At 43.4% G+C, this 22,968-nt stretch overlaps 2 protein-coding genes across 2 annotated transcripts in view; one reads left to right on the top strand and one right to left on the bottom strand.

Moving 5' to 3' along the window:
* tex55 (testis expressed 55) overlaps positions 1-22,968 on the bottom strand; it is a 31,469-nt gene that overhangs the window by 3,892 nt on the left and 4,609 nt on the right. The gene's annotated exons all lie outside the window — the stretch shown is intronic.
* Positions 1,039-22,934, top strand: arhgap31 (Rho GTPase activating protein 31). The gene is made up of 12 exons (XM_077011498.1): positions 1,039-1,859; positions 11,975-12,077; positions 12,213-12,357; positions 12,787-12,869; positions 12,987-13,094; positions 13,243-13,385; positions 15,700-15,910; positions 16,296-16,420; positions 16,824-16,880; positions 17,402-18,202; positions 18,634-18,797; positions 19,134-22,934. The coding sequence occupies exons 1-12, from the start codon at positions 1,760-1,762 to the stop codon at positions 21,381-21,383; spliced, it is 4,290 nt and encodes a 1,429-aa protein (XP_076867613.1). The 5' UTR covers positions 1,039-1,759; the 3' UTR covers positions 21,384-22,934.

Below are 22,968 nucleotides of genomic sequence, written 5' to 3'. Positions count from 1 at the left end.
GTGCAATAAAAGTTGCCGAGTCATTGACGTGATTGTCAGGACCTGGGAGTAGAGAGCAGACAGCTGGTATGTGAAGGAACCTTCATTTGGGGTGGTGTGCTGTTCTCATGGTGGTACTGCCTTTCTCTGACCAGAAGAACCATTGGCTCACATCTACTGTGTCATGAGAACCTCTAGAGTCCAGACTGGCTAACAGTGAAACCTACTGGGAACCTGTTAGCATGATGTGTTGTGGATAATGCTGGGCTGTAAGAGCGCTGATTAACCCTTACTAAAACTCACAAAGACTGCTAAAGCGGTAAAAACATTAAATGAAATTTATCAGTTTCAAAGAAGGATAAGTGAAGGTGTCTGGGTGTGGTGTGTTAAGCTGATCTGGGAACAGTGTTGGGGATTTGGAGGACTATGTTCCTGTCACATTTAAATGATTAGTGTGTGACTCAGAGGGCACCAGATGACTGCCCTCTGTCTGTCACTTGGACTTCCATTAAATCTGTACATCTGTGTGTGTGTGTGTGTGTGTGTGTGTGGTTGTCACATAGAACTCCTTAGAGAGATTAAGAGTTGTCAAGAAATTTCAAGGTTTTTTGAAGTGAAGTGTTCTTCTAGTGTAAGCTGCAGTAACTTTGGTCAGAAACAGTTAGCCATGGCTAACAGTAACCATGTGTTCTCTGTTCTTCCCATCTGCTCTCTCTACCATTTTCTCTCTGTGCCGCCCCCTCCCTTTCTCTCTCTCTCTCTCTCTCTCTCTCTCTCTCTCTCTCTCTCTCATTTTCCCCCACTTCCCTTTCTCCCTGTCTGTTTTTGTTTTCCAAACAAAGCACCCTGTACAGGAAATTGTGTACTCTGGGAGCGTTCAGGAAGACTGAGAGCAGATTTCCTGTTCAAACCATAAGGAGAAAAGAGAGAGAGAGAGAGATGAAAGAGGGTCAGTAATCTGTTAACCAGTGGAGAAAACACAGGCAGCCATTTCCCTCCACTCCCCTGCTCTCCCCACAGCAAAAAAAGAAGAAAAAAAAGAAAAAAGAAGTTTGACATTTCAAACCTTTTTTTCCACTCAAACTACAGGCACCATGACCACCCAAACAATACAGGCAAGCTGACCAGTTTGGCTAAACTGAATAGGAAAGGGGAGAAAATCAGAGTGTCAAAGGGGAAAAGAGGCAACTACATGAGAAAGAGAGAGGGAGAGAGAGAGAGAGAGGGAAGGTTCTATGCTTCCACTAGATCACTTCCTGTGGCTGAGGAGCGTCAGAATGTAGGGGGTTGTGAAGACGAGAGGAAAAGGGGTCAGGGGGAGAGAGAGAGAGAGAGAGAGAGAGAGAGAGAGAGAGAGAGAGAGAACACCTACACTACAGGAAATCAGTCTAACAAACTCTGACAGAATTTCTGGCGACTGAGGAGCAGAAGCTTTTGGCTTGAACTGGCCGTTCCCTGGGCACTCCGGGACCAGGCTTTGGACCCCTCCACTCTCCCAGGCTGCACAGACGACAGAGAGAAAACCCTGATGGGGCAGTGACGTCAGACTGGTGCTGCGCTTTAGAATTCCTCTCCCACACCAGCTCGCTGAAGTCACGGGCAAGATGTGAGCCGACCAGTTCCTTTTGTTGGACACTGGACTTCCTGGTTTTGGGGCTTTTTTTGCCTTATCTTGTCCTTATTTCCTTGGGCCCATATTTCTCCGGTTTTCCATGCCGAGTGGGCCAATGCTCGGCATCGGGCCCTGTTTACTCTGATCTTAATAAATCTCGAACTCCTCATGAAGAACAAATCTGCCAAGCAGAAGTCGAAGAGGAAAGGAAGCGAAAATGTGTTCGGCTGTGACTTGACGGAGTACCTCCAACACTCGGGACAAGAAGGTACGACTTCGCTATCGCCTGACTCCTTGGTTTCTCAGCTCTGGTGCCGTTCAGAAAACATCCCGCCTTTAAGTTTTTTTTCTTTTCATCTCCTCATGCCTTAGCCTGTTCCCTCTCACTCTAATGAGCTAATCGTATTACTGAGACACTCTGCAGGTCACCCTTCAGGATAAACAGTTCCGATGGGTAATCAACCAACACCCAGTTTCTCTCCTGCCTTGCTCAGGAACTATAGACTCTAGAGAAAGCGTGAAGGGTGGATGTTTTAATGTGTCAAAAAAATGCTAACAGAGGCTTCTGATTTAGCAGGCATTGGCATCATATTATAAATATTTATTAGTCATAACTGATTAACAGGTTTAAGCTCCTTGCCCCTGAGATCACTTGTTCAGTTGTTATTGGAAACTGCTGTCTAGTCAGAGAGGAGTTATGGATGGGCCATAGGTGAAAATCTGACCTAACCTCACTGAAGTGTGTGTAGTAAGAAACCCAGTGGAGAGTGGAGAGTTTCAGACTGAATGTTATTCCTGTTTCTCCATGTCTGTGTACACAAAGATTCCTGCTCAGGTTCAGTAAGGAAACAGCAGGGGTGAAAAGTAAATAAGAAAGTGAGAGGAAGATGTGGGGAATGGAACACAGGCAGATGCAGCTGTTGGGTGGTTTTTACTGACTGACCAGAGCATGTTCCACTCACGTTTTCCTCGTTACATAAGTCATCGTGGGCTCAGCCCCCAGGGTCATCCCTTCAGTTACGTGTCTGTGTCCTGCCCTGCTGCACTCAACTGTGGGACAGACACTGCATGGTAGGAAAAGACGAGCAGAGACAATTTCAGAAGAAGTGGCACCTTCAGACTGTTCTAAGATCAGATCTCTTTATTCTCCTAGTCTTTTCTTAAGTCATTGAGAAAAAAAAAACATCAAATGCCACGAAACTGACCTGAGAGCAGTGCAGAAGGCCAGTTTGATTGTGTAAGAGTCTTTTGTTTTAGATCTTGTTTGCCCACACATTTTGTTCGCCTTGGCAGCTACTAAGAATTGGCACTAAGACTTGGGTTTTTTTTTCTTTTTTGGGGGGTGGAACTGGAAAAGAAGCCTTTAAAGAAATTAAGCTGCTCCTTTTTAGATGCATTTTTGTAGTGATGGTTAAACTGTTTCACTAACTAACTAGCATTAGAGTTTCACCAGTAGCAAACATTAGCAAAGTGTGACTATGTTCAGATATCTATGGCATAAGGTTTTTTTTACTGGAAACAGACCAACTGTCATCAGAAACAAGGAATCTGGAGTCAGCACTACAAACCTTCCCTCGTTTCTGTAGTGCCTTAAATGTTCAATGTTCAGTCTGATGTTCCATTTAACTGTTCGCAAACGACATTTTTCTTTTCTTCTTGCCAATTCATCTGACAATTTCACGGCAGATTTTTAATACTGGGCTGTGCCACTGGCCCTGAGCTGAATAAGACATACACTGGTGTGTACTGATCATATTTCTGCAGACACACACTTTAAGCCTTGGTCAGACTCAGACCCACCTTAGCAGCAGGACGTGAGTAGGGGCTTGCTAACAGAGCATCACTGTCGGAGTCCTGTGGGTGGTCCTCATTTTAACCCACCGCTGAGCTGTATGGAGCAGTAAGATTCAAATCAGCCACGTGACTCCAAATCCACTGCAGGATCTAAGAATGGCTGGTAGTTGATTTAACAGTTAATCCAGTTGGTTGGCAGCTTTGATATCACATCAGATGCCTACGGTCATGGAGGGTGAGACTCTGCAGTACCTTGAGCACTGAGATTTGAACACCCTTGTTGTTGAGTCTATAAAGTCTCTGTGTGATCTGTGAGAAGTCTCCATGTTAATGATGTGTAGTCTGTAGACTAAATGTAGTCACTGCATGGATTATAATCTCGACCCTGCGTAGGTTCTTTGTAGCCAACATGAAGACCATGTCATAGACTCTGAACATTTTGTGATGACTGTGTGTAAACTGTGCTGTAGACTCTGTGCAGTTTCACTGTGTCTCCACTCGTGTCTACAAGTGATATGCAGATATGTAGACTGTCTAGACGTGGTGTAGAGATAAAGTGTAGACAAACTAATCTGTGTAGTCTGTGTGCAGACTTTATATTCCAGTTGTAGGCTGAGCATAGAACCTATTTGCTTGCAAATCTGCCAGATCTTGTCCAACTGAGCTGAGTTGAATGAGGAACCCCATGATACACAGACGCTACCTGGCTGCATGTCAACTGACATCATAAGGATCTACTATTTGTTCCATAGCTCTAGAAAAGTGTTAATTTATTGTCCCCAAACTAGGTATTAACAAGTGTTGATTTCTAAAATAAAATTGGTTAAATAATGATAATGAGTTGCTCCAGAATACTCTGTAATACAATACATAACACGTCCTTTTTTAAAATTACCTTGCCTTCTTTTTCACTTGCATAATATCATTTTGAATTTTGTCAAATTGTCATATTACTTTGTACTCTGTTAAATTTGGTGGGTTTTTTGCCCTGTCTTTCCTGCAATTTTCTTCACTCATTATACCCACAGATCTGAGTCAAATCTGTGGGTGAATTAGCATTCTTTTGGCCTGACAGAAGATCTGGAACTTGCTAAAACATTATCACAATCGCATATTCAAGACAAAAGGTGCCAGAAAAACAGGCAGTTGTCTGAGCCACCATTATGGCGTGCCTGTTTCCTGATACTGAAATTCCAAGCCAATATTCTCATCAAGAGGACAAAGACAGACAGGCCATTCTCTCTTTCTATCTCTCTCTCTGTCCCCCCCCCTCTCTCCACATTTCCCTTTCTATTTCCCTCTCATTCTCTCTCCCTCTTCCTTACTCTCTCTTTCTCCCTCTGAGTTCACTGAGATGGCCTGTTCTTGGGTGTGTAAACTGTGGTTTGGGTTCAGTCATCTCACAGTCATAGAACGGCCATTTATTCTGTCCTTTTGCTGGAGGGCCCTGCCCCAGAATTGCACAGTTGTGGAACTCAGCGCTGAATAACCTCTAGTTTTCCAAGTTTGGTTTATGAAAAACCTTTAAGCTACTGACCTGCTCTCATACTGGTGACATAAATGATGTTATTGAAGTTAATGTGTTCACATCTAGATTATAGAAATGTATGATTTTTAGGAGAATAAACACGATTATAATTACTAGAAGATTATAGAAGTGTATAATTATTAGAAGGTTAAGTAAGTGTATGATTATAGAAGATTATAGATGAGTATGATTATTAGAAGAATTTGTGCCCTTCTCAGTCACAAAGTGTTTTTTGGGAAAAAGTGTTAAATTACAGCTTAGATGTTTTAGGCAATAAATGTACAGTTCACGTTCATTCATTTTTTTAGGGGGCAGGGCAACTCTAAGCCCAACCACCAATCTCACCTCAATGACTTAAATACTTCACTTTTTGAGAAGTCATTAATTTAGAAATTCTCACAGCATTTCCAGTGCAGACTGTGAATGTGTTCAAAACTGATAGCAAGTTGGAACTATGAAATACAGTATTGACAGCACATCTGAAAATATTTGAAAAATCTTTGAAGTTGCTTGAATTTCTGTATTAATAACCCATAAAATATTGCTGATCACTAACTAAATCATAATAAGAAACACTTTCAACTTTCAAACTAATAACATACCAACAGTTGTACTTCATGCTATCAATACTGAACACATTCACAGTCTGCACTGGAAATAGCTTGAGGATTTCTAGATGAATGCTTTCTCCAAATGTGAAGTATTTAAATCATGGAGGTGAGATTGGTGGTGTGGGCTGGAGTTACCCTGCCCTGAAAAAACCCAGACATTTTGATAGACACATTCTGCTCTTAACAAAGAAGTGTTTGTGTGAACCATACTAAAGCTAAAATAATTGTCAGAAAAACCTAGAAGAATTGGAGATGCAAAATACTGAAAAAGCACTTCTGAAGGCCTGCACGTCTGTCAGCGTGGTGAAGCAGTACCTTAGGGTAACACCAGAGAACCTGCAAACATCTTCTGAACATGCCATGTTTTCTGTGCATGCACCCACATTAAGAAACCCACTGAACACAAATGCTGTTTATGGTACGTCTCAAGTTTGCAGAAGACCACCTGGATGTCACGCAATGTTTCTGGGATAATTTTCCGTGGACAGATGGGATGAAGCTCATTGGCAGAACGGTGCAATGGTATGTTTGGAGGCAAACAAGCACCACCCACCCACAGCAAAGCCCCAACTGTTCAGCCTGGTGGAGGGTGCATGGTTGTGTGGGGCCGCCCTGCTGCCTCCACGGCTGGATAGCGTGCTCTCACAGAGGGAACCATGAAGCCAAACCTGACATGGCTTCACAGTCCGCTGTGCAAAGCAGTCCCATCTTAGTTCACAAAGTTTTTTCCTTTGCTGGATTTTGTAATATTTGGCATTTAATTCCGGTGTAATGGCAGGATCCATAAACTCTGCAGTGTCTGGGCCCCATGTGTTTCGCTGCTGATTTTTTTCTTCTTAATGCAAAAATCCAAGTAATTTCAAAGAGTTCACAGACATTTTCTTGCAGCTGTAGCCTCAGTTCAGTGAAGAAGTGCGTGTATGAGTAAGTGAATAGCACTCATACTGTTTAAATGTGTAGCTATCTGGGGTCTATCCGATGGGCTTTACTGTCAAAAAAGAAAGGGGGGGGGGGGGGGCGAGTCCAGGTGAAGACTAAGCGCGAGAGAAACGCGCATGAAAACAGCCAAAGAAAGTTAGTGCACGTGCCATTTTGAAACTCATCTGCTCTTTAATTGATTTCAAAACGGTAGACAGGAACAGAGTATTATAGATGACATGCTGAAACCTATTCATCTACGTTAAACTTATGTTAAATAACCATGTCCGGAGAGTCATTAAAGAGCTTCCTGCCTCTCATTAAACTCACAGATCTTCCCTAACTGATGGGTTTCACTTTTACTATAATGTAAAATAATGTTTGCAAAGATTATTGTTGATATTATTATTGTTGTTATTGTTGCTAAAACAAATCTGGAAACACCCAAATAGAACCAATTTTTTTTTGTTTCTATATGCATTTGTATGCATCTCTGGGCCTGTGAAACAGGTGTTTAGTATTTTGTGTGTAGCATATGTCCCGAGTTCTACTCCAGTGATCCAGAGATTCAGAGCTGATTTATATATGCAGGCTGTCTGTTTCTCTCACACTGCCTGATTCTGCATTATCTGATTTCACGTTTCTCAGGTCCGCTGGCTCCAGTCATGCTCAGTGCAGCTGTACAGCCAGATCCACCACTTCACACATCCAATTACAGCAGACTCCAGACAGGCTCTTCATTTAGCATCCAATTACAGTAGACTCCAGACAGGCTCTTCACTTATCATCCAATTAGAGCAGACTCCAGACGGGCTCTTCACTTAGCATCCAATTAGAGCAGACTCCAGATGGGCTCTTCACTTATCATCCAGTTAGAGCAGACTCCAGACGGGCTCTTAAATGATCATCCAATTAGAGCAGACTCCAGATGGGCTCTTCACTTATCATCCACTTAGAGCAGACTCCAGATGGGCTCTTCACTTAGCATCCAATTAGAGCAGACTCCAGAAGGGCTCTTCACTTAGCATCCAATTACAGCAGACTCCAGATGGGCTCTTCACTTTTCATCCAATTAGAACAGACTCCAGATGGGCTTTTCACTTAGCATCCAATTAGAGCAGACTCCAGACGGGCTCTTCACTTATCATCCTGTGTAGTGCATGATGTAATGGTGTTTCCAGCCATGGCTGGATTAACCGCCTACATTGCATAACCTGCTGCCTAGGATATTATAACAGTTTGTATTCTTTTCTGGGCCATTACTTCACCCTTACCCACGTCGTCATGTGGGATAAAAGCATGCTAAAGTATCAAGCTCATTTACTCTTAGGTTCTGGTTTTCATTTATCATTCGTCAGATAAGCTATCAAAATGTAATACACGATGTCACCTCATAGGAAATTTGAGAGAGGGTCTGCAAATGAAAACTGCTCCAAGACAAACAAGCTTGAACTAATGAGATCATTTATAAAACTCCTAAGTCAACCATGCATTTCAGAAGCGATATTTTAGTTAGTGTTCACTAGGCTAAGCTCCTCTTAGCATGACGTGCCTGTCCTTTTTGCTGGTTTATTCGTTTTTCTGTTGCAAACACACTTGTTTTTGGTCCGTCTTACTGGCCTTTTCGTCATAGTGCATCTAAAACTTCATTTTAGCTCCATATCCTTCACAGCCTAAGGCCGCCAAAGGGTTTAATGTAGCTCGGTTTCCAGCCGGTAAAGTGCTACAGCTGTGCTGCGGAGGACAGACTCCAGTAACCTCGACAGGCCTGTCGTCAGCATGTTGTGGGATATGCTTCACAAAAGGCCCGTCGTGAGACTGTGATTCGTGGTTAATTCTTTGCACCAGTAATTGCGAAGTTGCGAAGCTTTAAACAGTTACCTAATTTAGCACCATTTGTGCATTTAATTGCCAATTAAAGGACAGGCTCGATGTCACTGATGACACAAAAATATACAGAGTGAAATAATATAAAGAGTGAGTCGGTGGTTGATGAGACGTTTTAATAAGTAGCTCCATTAACATGTTATTTCAGATGATTTCAGTTTTTTTTGTGAACTTTTCGGTTCACAAAATTACTTCTAATGTACATCATATTTAAATCAAAAACATAAATCTGAAATGATTGAAAAAGCTGGTTTAAGAAAGTTATAATTAGAGTTGTAACGACTAAAATCTGAACACAGATTAAGAAAGATTAGGAAAATGGTTGTATTGGATACTTTCACATGAAAACATTTAAAACCTGTTCGTGCAGGTGTCATTTAATGTGGAGATGTAAACTCTGTCAATAAAGAAAAACCACTGGTTAAAAGAGGAAGCAGTTAGCAGTGAAACACAGTGGAATGTCTCTTATAATCAGCACAGACTGGATCGTGTGCCAGAGAAGACAGTAAAGGCATCGCAGTTTAAAATGATGACACGGAGCAGCTTCACTGATGTCATATGGAAAACCAGTTTCACTGCTCAGCACAGTCTGGAGTTTTGCCCTCAAAGGCTCAGAGCTACGATAGAAACCAATCATGCAGATAAACTAGTGACAAGGTTGATGGAACTCCATGTTTTATTGCTTTTGTTTGTTTGTTTCTACAATTATAATAAAAACATTTGTGGTTATTCCAGAAACATCTTGGGGTAGGTAGAGCTTTCTCTATCCTCATGAGTACGGATTAAATGTTATTTATTTCTGAATGCACCATTTATTCTCAAAGATATTCTAGAGGAAGAGTTCTTGTTTTAAACAAAAGATCGGATCATTAATGCTGAATTACAGCTTTCTGCATGGTTCCTAAGATACCCGGACCTACTTGCATGGAAAGGGTCACTGTATTCAGTACTTAACCAGGATCACAAGATCACAAATCTTAACTTACTTTGTTATGTTTATGATAAACTAGCACCACAATAAAATAATTTCCAATCCCTAAACATCCCCTCTACTCTTAAACACGTATAATGACCAAACCAGTTCAAAGTAAGAGATTTGCTCTGAGACAAGTGAAGTGCATTTCTTAGCCCAGAGACCTCACAGCTGTAGGTATGTTTAGAGAGTGATTGGATGCTGGTGGCAACCTTCCAAAGCCTCTTTTCTATGAGAGGAAGTGTCGCAAGTAATACCAGCACCAAGGCCTCTGGGTGTGTCTGGCTTCCGCTGAAACAAACAAACCATTTTTAACTTCCTGCCCTGGCCTGTCATCTCTATAACCAGAGACATAGAGGCCCAGAGCTTTAACCAAGATCACCTTACAGACCTCAGTCACGGCTAGCGGAGAGAGTCAGTAGAACGGGTTATGTTCTATGCCCGACAGCCACTGCCTGAGAAGCTTCACAGTCAAACTGCACCTCTGCTTATAAAGGCATAAGGAAGAGTAGCTATTTTGTGTATGTACAGTATGTGTGTGTGGGGCTCATGACACAGGGAGACCACGCGTCTGAGTGAAAAGGCTGATCACACTCCTTTTACTACACTCTACTACACGTATTTGTAGCTTGTCTGTGGTTTCTTTGAGTTTATAAGTTTGTATATATTTTGAAAGCATTAGCTTAATAGGGTGGCAAAAGTTATATTCTTATTAATATTATTATAAATCTTTGTGGTTTGTGCTTTTCTGGCATGGTGGTTACATTATGTGCATTCAAAAGGCAAGTTGTTAATGCTGAACTTTATTTGAATGGACTTCTCCTACCACACCATTTAAATACCATTACAACATTTTACTGGACGGGTGCGTGAATGACTCCGCCTGGAATTACTTGCATGCAGACATAAAAAGCTTGATTTTCACTGGGTTTGTAATACGTCCATAAAGAGGCTCTTTGTTGTAATGTTTATCAAACAAATGAAGATACATACTCAGCGTATCATTGACTACGGCTTCCTGTGTTTAGACCAAAATTACAACAGTCTCATAACTTGATGCTCTTTATATATTTCTCTATTTCAAATTGTATCACATTTTGTCGTCTAAATATATCTAAATATACCTAGATATCGCTAAATATAACTGCTTGTAACTGATAACTGTGCCACTTGATTTTGTTCAAAAAAGTTTTGAGGAGGAAGGTTTGGCATAAGGCTGTAAGCTGTGCAGGGTGAAAAAACAAACATCTATGGGTATGTGAAAAGAGTCCTTGATGGTGAGGTGTGTTTCTTACAGTCCAGTGTTGATTAAAATTGTGCAAATATCAGCCAAACTAATCCACACACAATCATTTTATTTAAATGTTATTTCACAATATATTGATTTTGATCTCCCTGTCTGCCTGTCTGACTAAACACGTGCACATGTTCACTCAATGAGTCTCCGGCAGCCTAAGTGCTGTGTTTTCCCCTCTCCTGTACACCCCCCCCCCCCCTCCCCGTTCTATACTCCCGCCTTCATACTCCCCACCACTCTTCTATACTCCTGTCCCATTTTCTACACTCCCCTCCCCTCTTCTATACTCCCATCCATTCTCCTATACTCCCCTCCACTCTTCTATACTCCCTCCCCTTTTCTATACTGTCCTCCCCTGTTCTATACTCCCCTCTACTCTATACTCCCCTCCCCTCTCCTATACCCCTCCACACTTCTATACTCTCATCCACTATTCTATACTCCCCTCTGCTCTTCTCTCCTCCCCTCTTCTATACTCCCTCCACTCTTCATCCACTGTTCTATACCCCTCCCCTCTTCTATACTCTCCTCCCATCCCCTTTTCCTTCTCCTTATGTTGCTATTTCTGCCTCTGCCTCTTCCCAGCTGCTGTGTGGAGATACATCCTGTTGGGCCCTGCCCTGACATTTTGCTGTAGTTCTCACTATAGTCTAAATGTTCCCCACACACACACACACACACACACACACACACACACACACACACACAGACAGAAGCCTATTGCAATCTTCATAGGAGTTTTCCTTTGAATTATGCATTACTGTGGCTTAATGCTAACCCTAACCCTAGTATAAAAGAGAATACACTCACACACACATACCTACACAAACGTCTACACATAAAGTAAAAATACCTCATTTTACAAGAACCAACCCTGATTTTGGGAATATTTTGTAACAGTAACTACCAGTGGCAAACATAATCTGTTAGGGTGAGTTTCTGTATGCTAAATCTGCAGGAGATGGTGTTTCACTAGTTTTACTACAAGCAATATCATTCAACTCATTTCTCTGTATTATATGTGTCCTCTTTATTTAAAACTACATATTATTTAGATTTACATATTACATGGCTCAGTGCAAAACACACAGGTCACATCGCATCTCGAAACCAATCAGTAAACATTTACGGATATGTTTCATTTGTTTTCACTAGGCTCCATTTAACAGGAGATGACAGGATATCCACTATGATAAGAAGATCACTGTTAGAACATGATTCTCACTTACAGTTACATAGTCCATTATACACTGCAGATATTTTATGTGGACAGCATGCTTGGTACTGTTTGTCAGTGTGATCTTATATAAGCTACCAGAATATTTTTGTTAAATTGTTTTTTGTGTGTTGGTTTTGTTTTGATTTTTAAATGCAGTTCCTCAGGTTCTGAAGATATGTGCAGAATTTATTGAGAAGCATGGCGTCGTGGATGGGATCTACAGACTCTCAGGAATCACCTCAAACATACAGCGTCTCAGGTGACCTTGTACTCTTGGTCAGATAGTTGACAACTCTGGACCAGAGTAAACCTGTACACATTTGACATGCCTCTAAGTTGAAAAGAGGAATTGACACTATGGCGTTGTGTGTTTTGTGCGTGTGTGCGTGTGCAGACAAGAGTTTATCTCCGAGCTCTGTCCTGACCTCACTAAGGAAGTGTATCTCCAGGATATCCACTGTGTGGGCTCTTTGTGTAAGCTGTACTTCAGGGAACTGCCCAACCCTCTGCTGACCTACGAACTCTACCAGAAATTCACCGTGAGTGGAAAAAAGACGCATTAGGGGCACAGCAGAGGAGAGGTCTGAACGAACGCTTGTTCAGACCGCTGTGGAGGCAGGAGCACGTGATGAATTGGTGTCCAAAAGACGTGGCATGGTGCCTGTCTGTTACTCAGTCTTCCTCTGCTCTATAGCACTTCAACCCAAAGCTGTCCAATAGTCATTAGCTTATACAACTGTATACACTAGCTTATTCATTTATACAATATGAAAATGTAATTTACGCATAACAATGACATTACTTGTGCATGCCCAACACTAACACTTAATCATGACACTAACACTTGTGCATTATGATTATGTTCAACACTGACATGTAAGCATAACACTAACACTTGTGCATACTTGTCCACTTATGTGCATCATGTCCATTATTTCTCCCCCCTCTATGTCGCCGGCTCCATACAGGACGCCGTGTCTATCAAAGAGGAAGATGAACAGCTCCGAAGTGTTCGGAGAGTCATTAAAGAGCTTCCTGCCTCTCATTTCAGGTACACCTTAACACACAGATCTTCCCTGACTGATGGGTGTCACTTTTAAACAAGTCAAAGCTATGTACGTTTGTTTGTTTGCTTCTTTTTTGACCTTTTTACACTTTTTGACCCTAGGACTTTGGAGTTCTTGGTGAAACACCTATCTCATCTGGCCACCCTTAGCCATAGCACAAACATGCATACCCGCAACCTGGCCCTGGTGTGGGCCCCGAACCTGCTCCGGTCAGCAGTACACCTGCCTGCTAAACACATATTTTTAGTGGCTTTTTACTTTTGTTATTCTTTGCAGTTTGAAATTGGCATGAATGAATTGCAGTGATCGTGCAGAACTTGTTCCTGATCCTTGTTGTGTCCTACATCCTGGACACAGGTCTAAGGAGATTGAAGTGTCGTCCTGTAATGGAGACGAGGCCTTCCTGGAGGTGCGGGTGCAGCAGTCAGTGGTGGAGTTCATCCTCAACCACACGGAGCAGCTCTTTAACCATGAGGTGGAGATATCCAAGTCAAAGGAAGGTGTGTTGTTCGGCGTGGTTAGCAAGCAGTAGCGACATAATTGACCAACCAGGTATATACTTCAAACAATAATGGAATAAGCTATTCAAATAGAGCTTCAGAAATGGATTCTTGAGGTCCCTATCGTTACTTCCATCTAATGCTTTTGCTATGAATTTGAGGGTTGATGACACCAATTTCAACCTTTCCTTCAACTCCAGCAAAATCAAGTGAGCGGCGTCACAATTTCATTGTTCTAGAACCTCAGATTGAACTTAATACGCCTCACCCGCTGCACTCGAATGGCGAATCCTGAAAAAAGAGAAAGGCTCTAGGGGAGGAGGCCTGGATACAATGAAATGAGAACTGAAGCCAAAAATATATCGTAAAAACAATGGGCAGAGATCCAGCACGAAGTGCAAGCAGGTAACGACAGCGTATGTGCAGCTGTGTGCAAGCTCACAAGAACACGGGCTTTGTTATTAAGTCTTAAAGAATTACTACATGACAAAACATTTCAGGTAGGAGTTTGCAGAGAACATACGTTGAGTTATTTCATTACAAGTCTTCCCCTGAGATACAAACAAAATCTTTGGTGGGCCATGATGTTTTTTATGTATTTTATTGTGATCCTATCAACTGCTTCATCGTGGTGTGCTAGCGCTTCAAAGATGTTTCTGGAGTAGTTTAGTGAACAGAGGGAAGGAAACTTGGAACAGCCTCACACCTCACACTGCTCCACCCACTGTCCAGGCCCACTCTCACTGCTCCACCCACTGTCCAGGCCCACTCTCACTGCTCCACCCACTGTCCAGGCCCACTCTCACTGCTCCACCCACTGTCCAGGCCCACTCTCACTGCTCCACCCACTGTCCAGGCCCACTCTCACTGCTCCACCCACTGTCCAGGCCCACTCTCACTGCTCCACCCACTGTCCAGGCCCACTCTCACTGCTCCACCCACTGTCCAGGCCCACTCTCACTGCTCCACCCACTGTCCAGGCCCACTCTCACTGCTCCACCCACTGTCCAGGCCCACTCTCACTGCTCCACCCACTGTCCAGGCCCAAACTCACTGCTCCACCCACTGTCCAGGCCCACCCTCACTGCTCCACCCTCTGTCCAGGATCAACCTCACTGCTCCACCCACTGTCCAGGCCCACCCTCACTGCTCCACCCTCTGTCCAGGATCAACCTCACTGCTCCACCCACTGTCCAGGCCCAACTTCACTGCTCCACCCACTGTCCAGGCCCAACCTCACTGCTCCACCCACTGTCCAAGCCCAACCTCACTGCTCCACCCACTGTCCAGGCCCACCCTCACTGCTCCACCCACTGTCCAGGCCCAAACTCACTGCTCCACCCACTCCCCCACACTAGGGCCAACTTCACACTGCTCCACCCACAGTCCAGGCCCACCCTCACTGCTCCACCCACTGTCCAGGCCCAACCTCACTGCTCCACCCACTGTCCAGGCCCACCCTCACTGCTCCACCCTCTGTCCAGGATCAACCTCACTGCTCCACCCACTGTCCAGGCCCACCCTCACTGCTCCACCCTCTGTCCAGGCCCACCCTCACTGCTCCACCCACTGTCTAGGCCCAACCTCACTGCTCCACCCACCGTCCAAGCCCAACCTCACTGCTCCACCCACTGTCCAGGCCCAACCACACTGCTCCACCCACTCCCCACACCAGGCCCAACCTCACTGCTCCACCCACTCCCCAGGCCCAACCACACTGCTCCACCCACTCCCCACACCAGGCCCAACCTCACTGCTCCACCCACTCCCCAGGCCCAACCTCCCTCTAACCAGTAGCCTATAATCTATAAAGTAGTTTTTAATTAACTGCTGTTCTCCATACCTTTGCTCAAAATATCAATACAGCAGTGTATTAAATTCTCCACGATTCACATTATTTACAGACACTGGTATAGATATTTTTTGTTGTCTTTTTGCATTATACATGTGTAGGGCTCTTTTACCACTGAAATACCATCTGTTTTACCACTGCTGTCCACAATATTGATAACTCACCTCCAGTGCTTTACCATATAGAAACACTGGAGGGTCAGCAGAACATTGCTGTAGTTCAGCTGGTTCTGAACCGGTTCTGAGCTGATTCTGAACAGGTACCTTGGCAGTGGAGATCCTGTCCTGCTTTGCCAAAATCATCACACTTGTTTGCTTGTTTTACCGAGTCATTATAACATCAATGCAGCTGTGCTTTTGTCAAACCAGGTGCTGGATGTTTAATTGATCCTGGACTTGAGTGGGATTGGAGGGATTATATGCAGCTGGTTGTGTGTGTGTGTGTGTGTGTGTGTGTGCGCAGGGCCTGGTGTGATGTGCAGGGAGAAGTATGCCACCCTGCCTGCTGTGTCCCAGGACGGGCCCATGAAGCTGATGAGTCTGGAGGAGGCGCAGGCTCGCTCCCTCAGCCCCAGCCACCCGGCACGCAAGGAGCAGCGGCAGCGGGAGAACAGCCTGCCCGACCCCAGCACGGCAGCCATGTACCACACGGTCATAGACCTGACCGAGAGCAAGTACGCACGCACCTGTGCATGTAGACACACACACACACACACACACACACACATGCACGAATGAGATTGCAGGGAGCTGCTGCAATGTGTTGCAGTGAAATGTGGAGAGGTAGTCAAAATCTCAGTGAAGTACGCGAGGTTTCCAGAGAGACAGGGAGGTTTCAGACAGAAGTCGTCCATCGGTTGTCCTGTCACTTTATAAGAAGCACCTGGTTTTTACCTACACCGATTGCAACCTCATTACGTACACCTGTCTCATAGATTTTCTGGTAGGGTTTTGGACTATAGATTTGAACTGTACACCTGCGAGATGTTTCTGGCGCTAAACAGTTTTCGCAGGATAAAGCGGAGGCATGCCTGAAATGCTTGATGTTGTTCACACCAGGAGGAAATTCTCCGGGAAGTCAAAGAAGTGGAAAGCGATCTTCAGCCTGGGTCGGTCCGTCACTGACACCAAGGGGAAACTGAGTCGCAACGGGAGTGTGTTCATGAGAGCACAGAGTGCCTCAGGTAGAATATGTTGTGTCTGTGTGTGTGTGTGTGTGTTTGTGCACGCTCGCTCTGTGAGGGGGAGACGGACAAAGAGAAAAAGACATAAAAGCAAGAAAAAATGGAAAAAAAGAAAGGAAAAAGCATCTACGCAGGGATATGAATCATTTTCTCCTGTTCAGCCTAAACATAACCTCAGGGGAAAAAATATATGTGGTGAGAATTTCTGGGCTTTCTGAGTCAGAGAGCTTTGAGACTTTCCATTACTAAAATGGACTCAGAATCCGTTTTCTGTTAATGGTCTCTGAAAAACTAATAAGATGTGTAGTCACACATCATTAGCGAATGCATAATGTGTAATTTGACACGGTGTTGAACAGATGTGTTTTTGAAACATAAAATGGTATTTATATTTCTTCCACAGAAAAGACAGCGATACGACCCTCGAAGAGCATGGACTCCCTCTGTTCCCTGCCAACAGGTGGGGCTAGAGGGCCATAAGCCAACCACCCCTGACATGGCTTTATCACTACTAAGACTAGAGCTGACCAGTGGAGTGTGTACATTACATGGTGCACTAGAAATAGTGTCATTTATGCATATATTGAAATATTTGTTCCTGTATAAGTTAATGAAGTGGAGAGAGACAAAATGTGCTGATTTTCAACAATGTCTCTGTGTGTGAGTTGATATATCCTGTTTTTTTGCCACTAGTTGTCCCATGAGAGCCTATTTATACACTTACGCCCCAATAATACAATGTAAAATAGATATTGTGCAGAACAATACTTCTTTTGTGGACTGAATGAGTACTATATTTTGATCTGTATGCAAATCACACAGTGCACATAAACAGGCATTTACTAAGGACTGATTTGAACGACCCTTTTCAATTTACAGGGCATTTAAAAATATTTTTTCAATTCTGACAATCTCAATTAAATAAATCAGGTTTAATACAGCAATCATAATTTGATCTCTGTGACTTTTGCTTCCACACAGATGATGGCAAGTCTCCATCAGGGAGAGGGGCAAATGGATTATTCGCCCCTTCTGTGAAATCCCGAACCTTGGATTCGAACATCAGCTATGATCCAAACGAACAAGATCCACAGTGGGAATTTGACCTGCAGAAATCGAGCAGGGTTATTGGTGGCAGCCCAGGCACCAAGAGACGAGGTGCCCCAAATACCTCATCTTCATCCCCCTCTTCTTCCTCATCCTCTTCCTCACCACTGCAGAGAGCACTTCCCGAACAGCTGAAGGTCTTCAAAGGGGACGACCTGGGCACATGCCGGCCCACTTCTCCAAAAAATCGGCGTATGCTGTATTCTGGTTCGGCCCACAACGGCTCCTCGAGGCCGTCCTTCCCAGGCAGCTTGTTCCCACTGGAGTCCTCGCCGCGGCATCAGCGCAAGGCCCTCAACATCTCCGAGCCGTTTGCTGTTTCCGTGCCTCTACGCGTGTCGGCCGTCATCAGCACCAACAGCACTCCCTGCCGGGTTGCGGGGAAGGAGTGGGACCGGTCTGGGGCAAAACCTCCCGAGCCCTATGGCATCGAAAACCTGGGTAACGCTAGTTTCAGGGACCTGGTCCCTAGTGGTAGTGGAAGTTTCAGCTTGCGAGACAGGGAGAGAGCGTCGGGGGGAGACACCAGCTACATCGAGAACCCGCCTGGTGACAGCAGCAGAGGCAGCGGAAGCCGTATCTATAGCAACAACAGCTCTGTCCCCATGGAGAAGGAGGAGAGTCTAACAGTGGAGAGGGGCACTAGGGAAGGACCCCCCAACACAGGGACAGAAAGTAAGATGTCTGGGTTGTGTGTGTATGTCTGCGTGTGTTTGAATGTGCACACATGTATGCAGACGTGAACATGAGTAAATGGTCTCTGGCTCAACTGATCCTGCATTTACTGATCCTACACTAATCCTTTACTGATCCTAAATTGAATCCTACACTTACAGATCGTGTTCACAACAATGATTCCTGTTCCTACATTTTGTTCACTATAATGAGCTCCTTGCTATGCTCATATATTCCCTATGAGGAGGTACAGTAAACATGTCGTTTTAAAGATTAAGAAAACCTTGTTTGGAAGTATTCATGGAAAAAACAAGTCAAACAAACACAAGTGTTCAGAGAGCCTTGTACAAATGCTTAAGCCTACACTGTGTTGAGCACATGGAGCTCTTTGCAATGATGACTGAAATGTCCTTCCATGTCCATTGTTTCAGGCAAGCATGCAGAAGTGAAGGAGCTGTTCATCACTGTGGAGGCGTCCGACACCCTGATGCCATCTCAGCCCAAAGGAGTGCACAAAGAATCGCCTTCGTCCTCCAGAGAAATGCTGAACACCTCTCCAGTGCAACTCGCTGAGCCCAAAAAGCTGGACCAACTGGTAGGAGTGATTATAGTAGCATTGTTTTAACACAGATAATATGCCCCCCTGCCTCATCCTTTTTAGGAATATAACAGCATTAGAATCACTATCAAGAATATTAAGACAGGATGATTTCTAGTTCTGTTTTTATTCACTATTTTGTAGTTTTATCTTTTGTCCAGATCTGCTTTTTACTAAGTGAATTACTCTAGCCCTCATCGTGTTATATTAAAAAAATCACTGAATGTCAAATATTATGTAATGTTTTACAATATTTTGATGTTTCAAAATTTTAATAATTTAGATTTTATTAAATCTAAATTATCATCATAAAACTTTTATTGTATTGAATAGGATATTGAGAGAGTCAGTGAGGAGCCAAGGTCCAATACGCATCATGAGCTCAGGATTACAGAGTCTGAAACAAACATCCTTGAAGACCAGCTGAAATCCAGTGCCTCCATGACCAAAATCACTGGAAACAATGGTGCTCTCAGTCTTAATGCTCAAGCTAAAAGAAGAAGCAGTTTACCTACTCATCCAGTATCTTGGAAGGGACATGTCAAAGAGATCATGACAGGTCTGCTGGTGGATCAAACTGGTGCTACTGTTTGTAACCCAACACTGAGGACTTCGCCAGAAAGACCTTCAGAGCTAGAACATGACATTCAGAGCTGCTATTACATTGGCAACAGTGATGTCAAAAAGGATCACAGAAGCCTGGATTCTTTCGAGTCTTTAGACCTCATGGCCGACAAACTGCAGTTCTCACCATTTCTGCATTTGAAGGAGACCGACATTCTCCAAGATGCTGAATCGTGGTCTTCAGTTACGTCCTCTGAAGATCCTTGCATCAAGAAAACCATTTTTACTGACGAATCGTCTTCTGAAACCAGCATTAAACCATGTGATCAAGGTCCTGCTTTGTTCGCAGACAAACATGTTCTGTCCCTGAAGCAGAAAGGCCAGGAGAAAGAGAATATCAAGAGCAACAGTCTTGATCTAACAGCCAAAGTGAAAGGAAGCATGGAACGGCTGTCAAAATGCTTGGATGAAAGACGCCACACCACAGACATTTCCCATCAAGACGATGAGGATGTATGGGGTAGTCATTTGGCAGGACTGGATCAAGTGGAACCCTGGGAAGACTTGAACTCCAGCAAGTTGTGGGTCACAAGCCCACTCCACACACCAAAACTGGAAGATCTTTTTTCTTTGTTGAAAACATCAGCGCTGACTGAAAGCAAAGCGTCTACTGAGCCTAATATCAACCACTCGCAAAAGGTCAAGAAGGTTGTAGAGGAAGTACACACGAATGCCACATTTTCATGTGGAGAACATACTGCTATGAACAGAGAAGCTGACACCGTACTCAACAGTGCCTCTGCCAAATCAAAAACACCAGAAGGGGACAAAGTTGGTCTTGGAGATATAACAGAGCTCTTTCTTGGTGCTAACTTAGAAGGGATCGGGGAGAGAGCAGAGACTAAATGTGAAACTCCACAGCTTGCACAGTTCAAGACAGCAATCTACCAGGGAGAAGCAATCAGAACACCAAAGAGAAGCCCTGGCACTCCAAAGCAGAAGATCTCTGCATCTTCCCAAAGATTTCACCGACAGGTATCCCATGAACCATGCATTACAGAGAGGAATGAGGAAAACATTGCTTCAAAACACAGACCATATTCCCTAAACCTGGATCTGGGACACCGGTGTATTAGGGACATCTCAAATAGGCAGAACCTTGACCTGGCAGACCCTTCCTCTTCACCAAGAGGTACAGTACCACATTCTGGGACAAAGCATGATGGGTTATCTGTGGAACTGGAGATGTTCTTACAAGACCGACAGGCACCCATGCGACGCAACTCTGCACCAGTCAGTGTGTCTTCAGTGCGCACTGCGTTCATGATCAAGACGTGTCAGGCTAAAGCTGTGCCCGTTATCCCTCCAAAGATTCAGTACAGCCACATACCGCATCCAGTGGCCGAAACGGACAGCCGAGATCAAGACAAAACATGTGCGCCTGAAAGGGAAGCTGAACAGATCAAGGTAGAGAAAGCAGATTCACTTCCCCCTCTCCAAATTGCAAAAGATCCCAAAGAGGAAAGAGAAAACTGTGAACCAGTTACGAGGATCCAAAGGCAAGGATCCACAGAAAAGCCCACAGAGACTTTCAAGTCGGCATCTGCCCCAGAACCTCCAGTACTGAGGAGGAAGCGATCTGCCAATGGGGATTCTTTCATGGACTGTCCCAGACCCGAACGATCCACCTTACTGCAGAGATCTTCCTTCCGGAATCGCCCAAGGCCTCAAAGCCTTATACTGTTCAGCCCTCCTTTCCCAATTATGGATTATCCCCCAGTAGGGGACGATGGCAAACTTGCCCTATCACCTATCAAGAGTCCTACCGAAACATCAGCCCTTGATGTCTTCACTAAAGAGCTAGCAGAAAACCTCAAGACTCCAGAAGGGGTCACTCTGAGAAATAAAATGACTTTACCCAAGAGTGGACAAAGACTGGAGACCTCTACAAGCTGCTTTTACCAGCCTCAGAGGAGATCTATGATTTTTGACAGCAGAAGCAACCGCCAGATTGAATGAGCTGTCTCTAAGACTCATGAATGATGTTCACGCCATGACTAGCTGAGGGTTGTTGTGTTTTTTTTTATTCCTTGATACATATTGTACCATAATGAATAACAAGTTCTCCTTAAATTCTAGGGATGACAAATGTAGAACGTTAAGTATTATGCTTTGTTTTGAAATGCTGCTGCTGGCAACTTTGTCATAGACCTCTTCTACTTAAAAGATAAATGAAACGCACTTTAGGCAAGTGTGCAGTACTGAAAAACTGCTGCATGCCAAGTGCTGTCCTTTCTGTTTTGCAAAGATGAGAATTCAGCCATATACAGAAATGTTACATGAAACAAATAATTCCCCTGTGGTTGTTTGTTTTTTTCCCCTCCTTTGGACAGATTTTTAGTATTGTATACTTTTATTTTATCCTTTTAGTATTGGTATTTCATTTTCATTTCATGGTATTTTCGTTTTCATTTGGGAACCAAAACTAAAGTGGATAACTTTTGAAAACACAAAATGGTCCATGTAAGTTATTATTCTGAAGGATGTTCTCAGTGAAAAGATGCATACCTATAATATTATGCCATGTTTGTGTTTTAAAAGAACAAAATAGGGAGCAATGAAAGGGATGAAGTCTAAACTTTTCTTAGTTTTCCATAAACTGAAATGTTCTTCCATTTTCTTTCATTATCTATTTAGGATGTTGTAGGCATCCAATACATAAAATATTCAGTGTTGTTAATAATGTGGCAATTAGTATTGAATGTGTTGATGGACAACAGTTACATACCCTGACTGCAGAGTAAATTTAGGACTGGCCTCTCAGGCCTGGTCTGACTTTGAACACACACTGGCCTGAAACATCGCTCCATGATGTTTTTGTAGATTTTTTTTGTATTACTACTGCTTCATCTAGCCTGAAATTCTACATTGCCAAAGATATTAAAAGTGTAGAGTTAACATACATTTATGTCATGCCATAATGATTCCTGAAATAAACATATAAATGTCTCATTCAAAACTTTATGATGAAAAATTGCCTGCAAACTCAGCATTTATTTATTTATGTGTTTTATGATAATGCCAGTTCATACATTGTGGGAAAAAGTTGTATAAAACATGGCATGACAATTTTGATACATGATGTTTGCATAGTTTTTACTGATTGCCACTGTCAAAGTTCTGTGGTCTTTGTTGAAAGCACAGATACTTGGCTGCTGGGCAGTTTATGGAAAGAAGTCTTTTGTTGTGTTATTTGGATTAGATTGTTGGTATCTGAAAGTATCTTCAGATTTTTTTGAGAGGGAAGAATGGCATGGTGGTCCTAGAAAGATGATGTAAACACATGAACAGTAAGGACTGAGAAAGTAATGTTTCATAGAAAGAGAAGGACCACAGGTGTTCTCCATAATGTACATGAAATATGTTCTCACATGGAGACAAAGAAGAGAAAATGCATGTTGACAATACCTGTAACCAAAGAACACTAACTTCATAATCTATTTTTTGTATCACTCAAAATTCAATGTATGTATTTACTGTAAACAAAACAATAAATATACTTAATACGTACTGTATAATTTTTTGTTATGTTTATATATAAAGT

This window comes from Brachyhypopomus gauderio, chromosome 7 (assembly GCF_052324685.1).
Source record: "Brachyhypopomus gauderio isolate BG-103 chromosome 7, BGAUD_0.2, whole genome shotgun sequence".
In the NCBI taxonomy this organism is placed as follows: Eukaryota; Metazoa; Chordata; class Actinopteri; order Gymnotiformes; family Hypopomidae; genus Brachyhypopomus; species Brachyhypopomus gauderio.
This window is presented reverse-complemented; position numbering and strand designations above follow the sequence as displayed.

What these genes read in the sequence shown, in the direction of transcription:
- arhgap31 (XM_077011498.1), top strand. Translation starts at nt 1,760, where the DNA reads ATGAAGAACAAATCTGCCAAGCAGAAGTCGAAGAGGAAAGGAAGCGAA. An exon ending in CCAACACTCGGGACAAGAAG is followed by an intron (nt 1,860 to 11,974) that starts GTACGACTTCGC and finishes TTTTAAATGCAG; the next exon opens with TTCCTCAGGTTCTGAAGATA. An exon ending in CCTCTGTTCCCTGCCAACAG is followed by an intron (nt 16,881 to 17,401) that starts GTGGGGCTAGAG and finishes GCTTCCACACAG; the next exon opens with ATGATGGCAAGTCTCCATCA.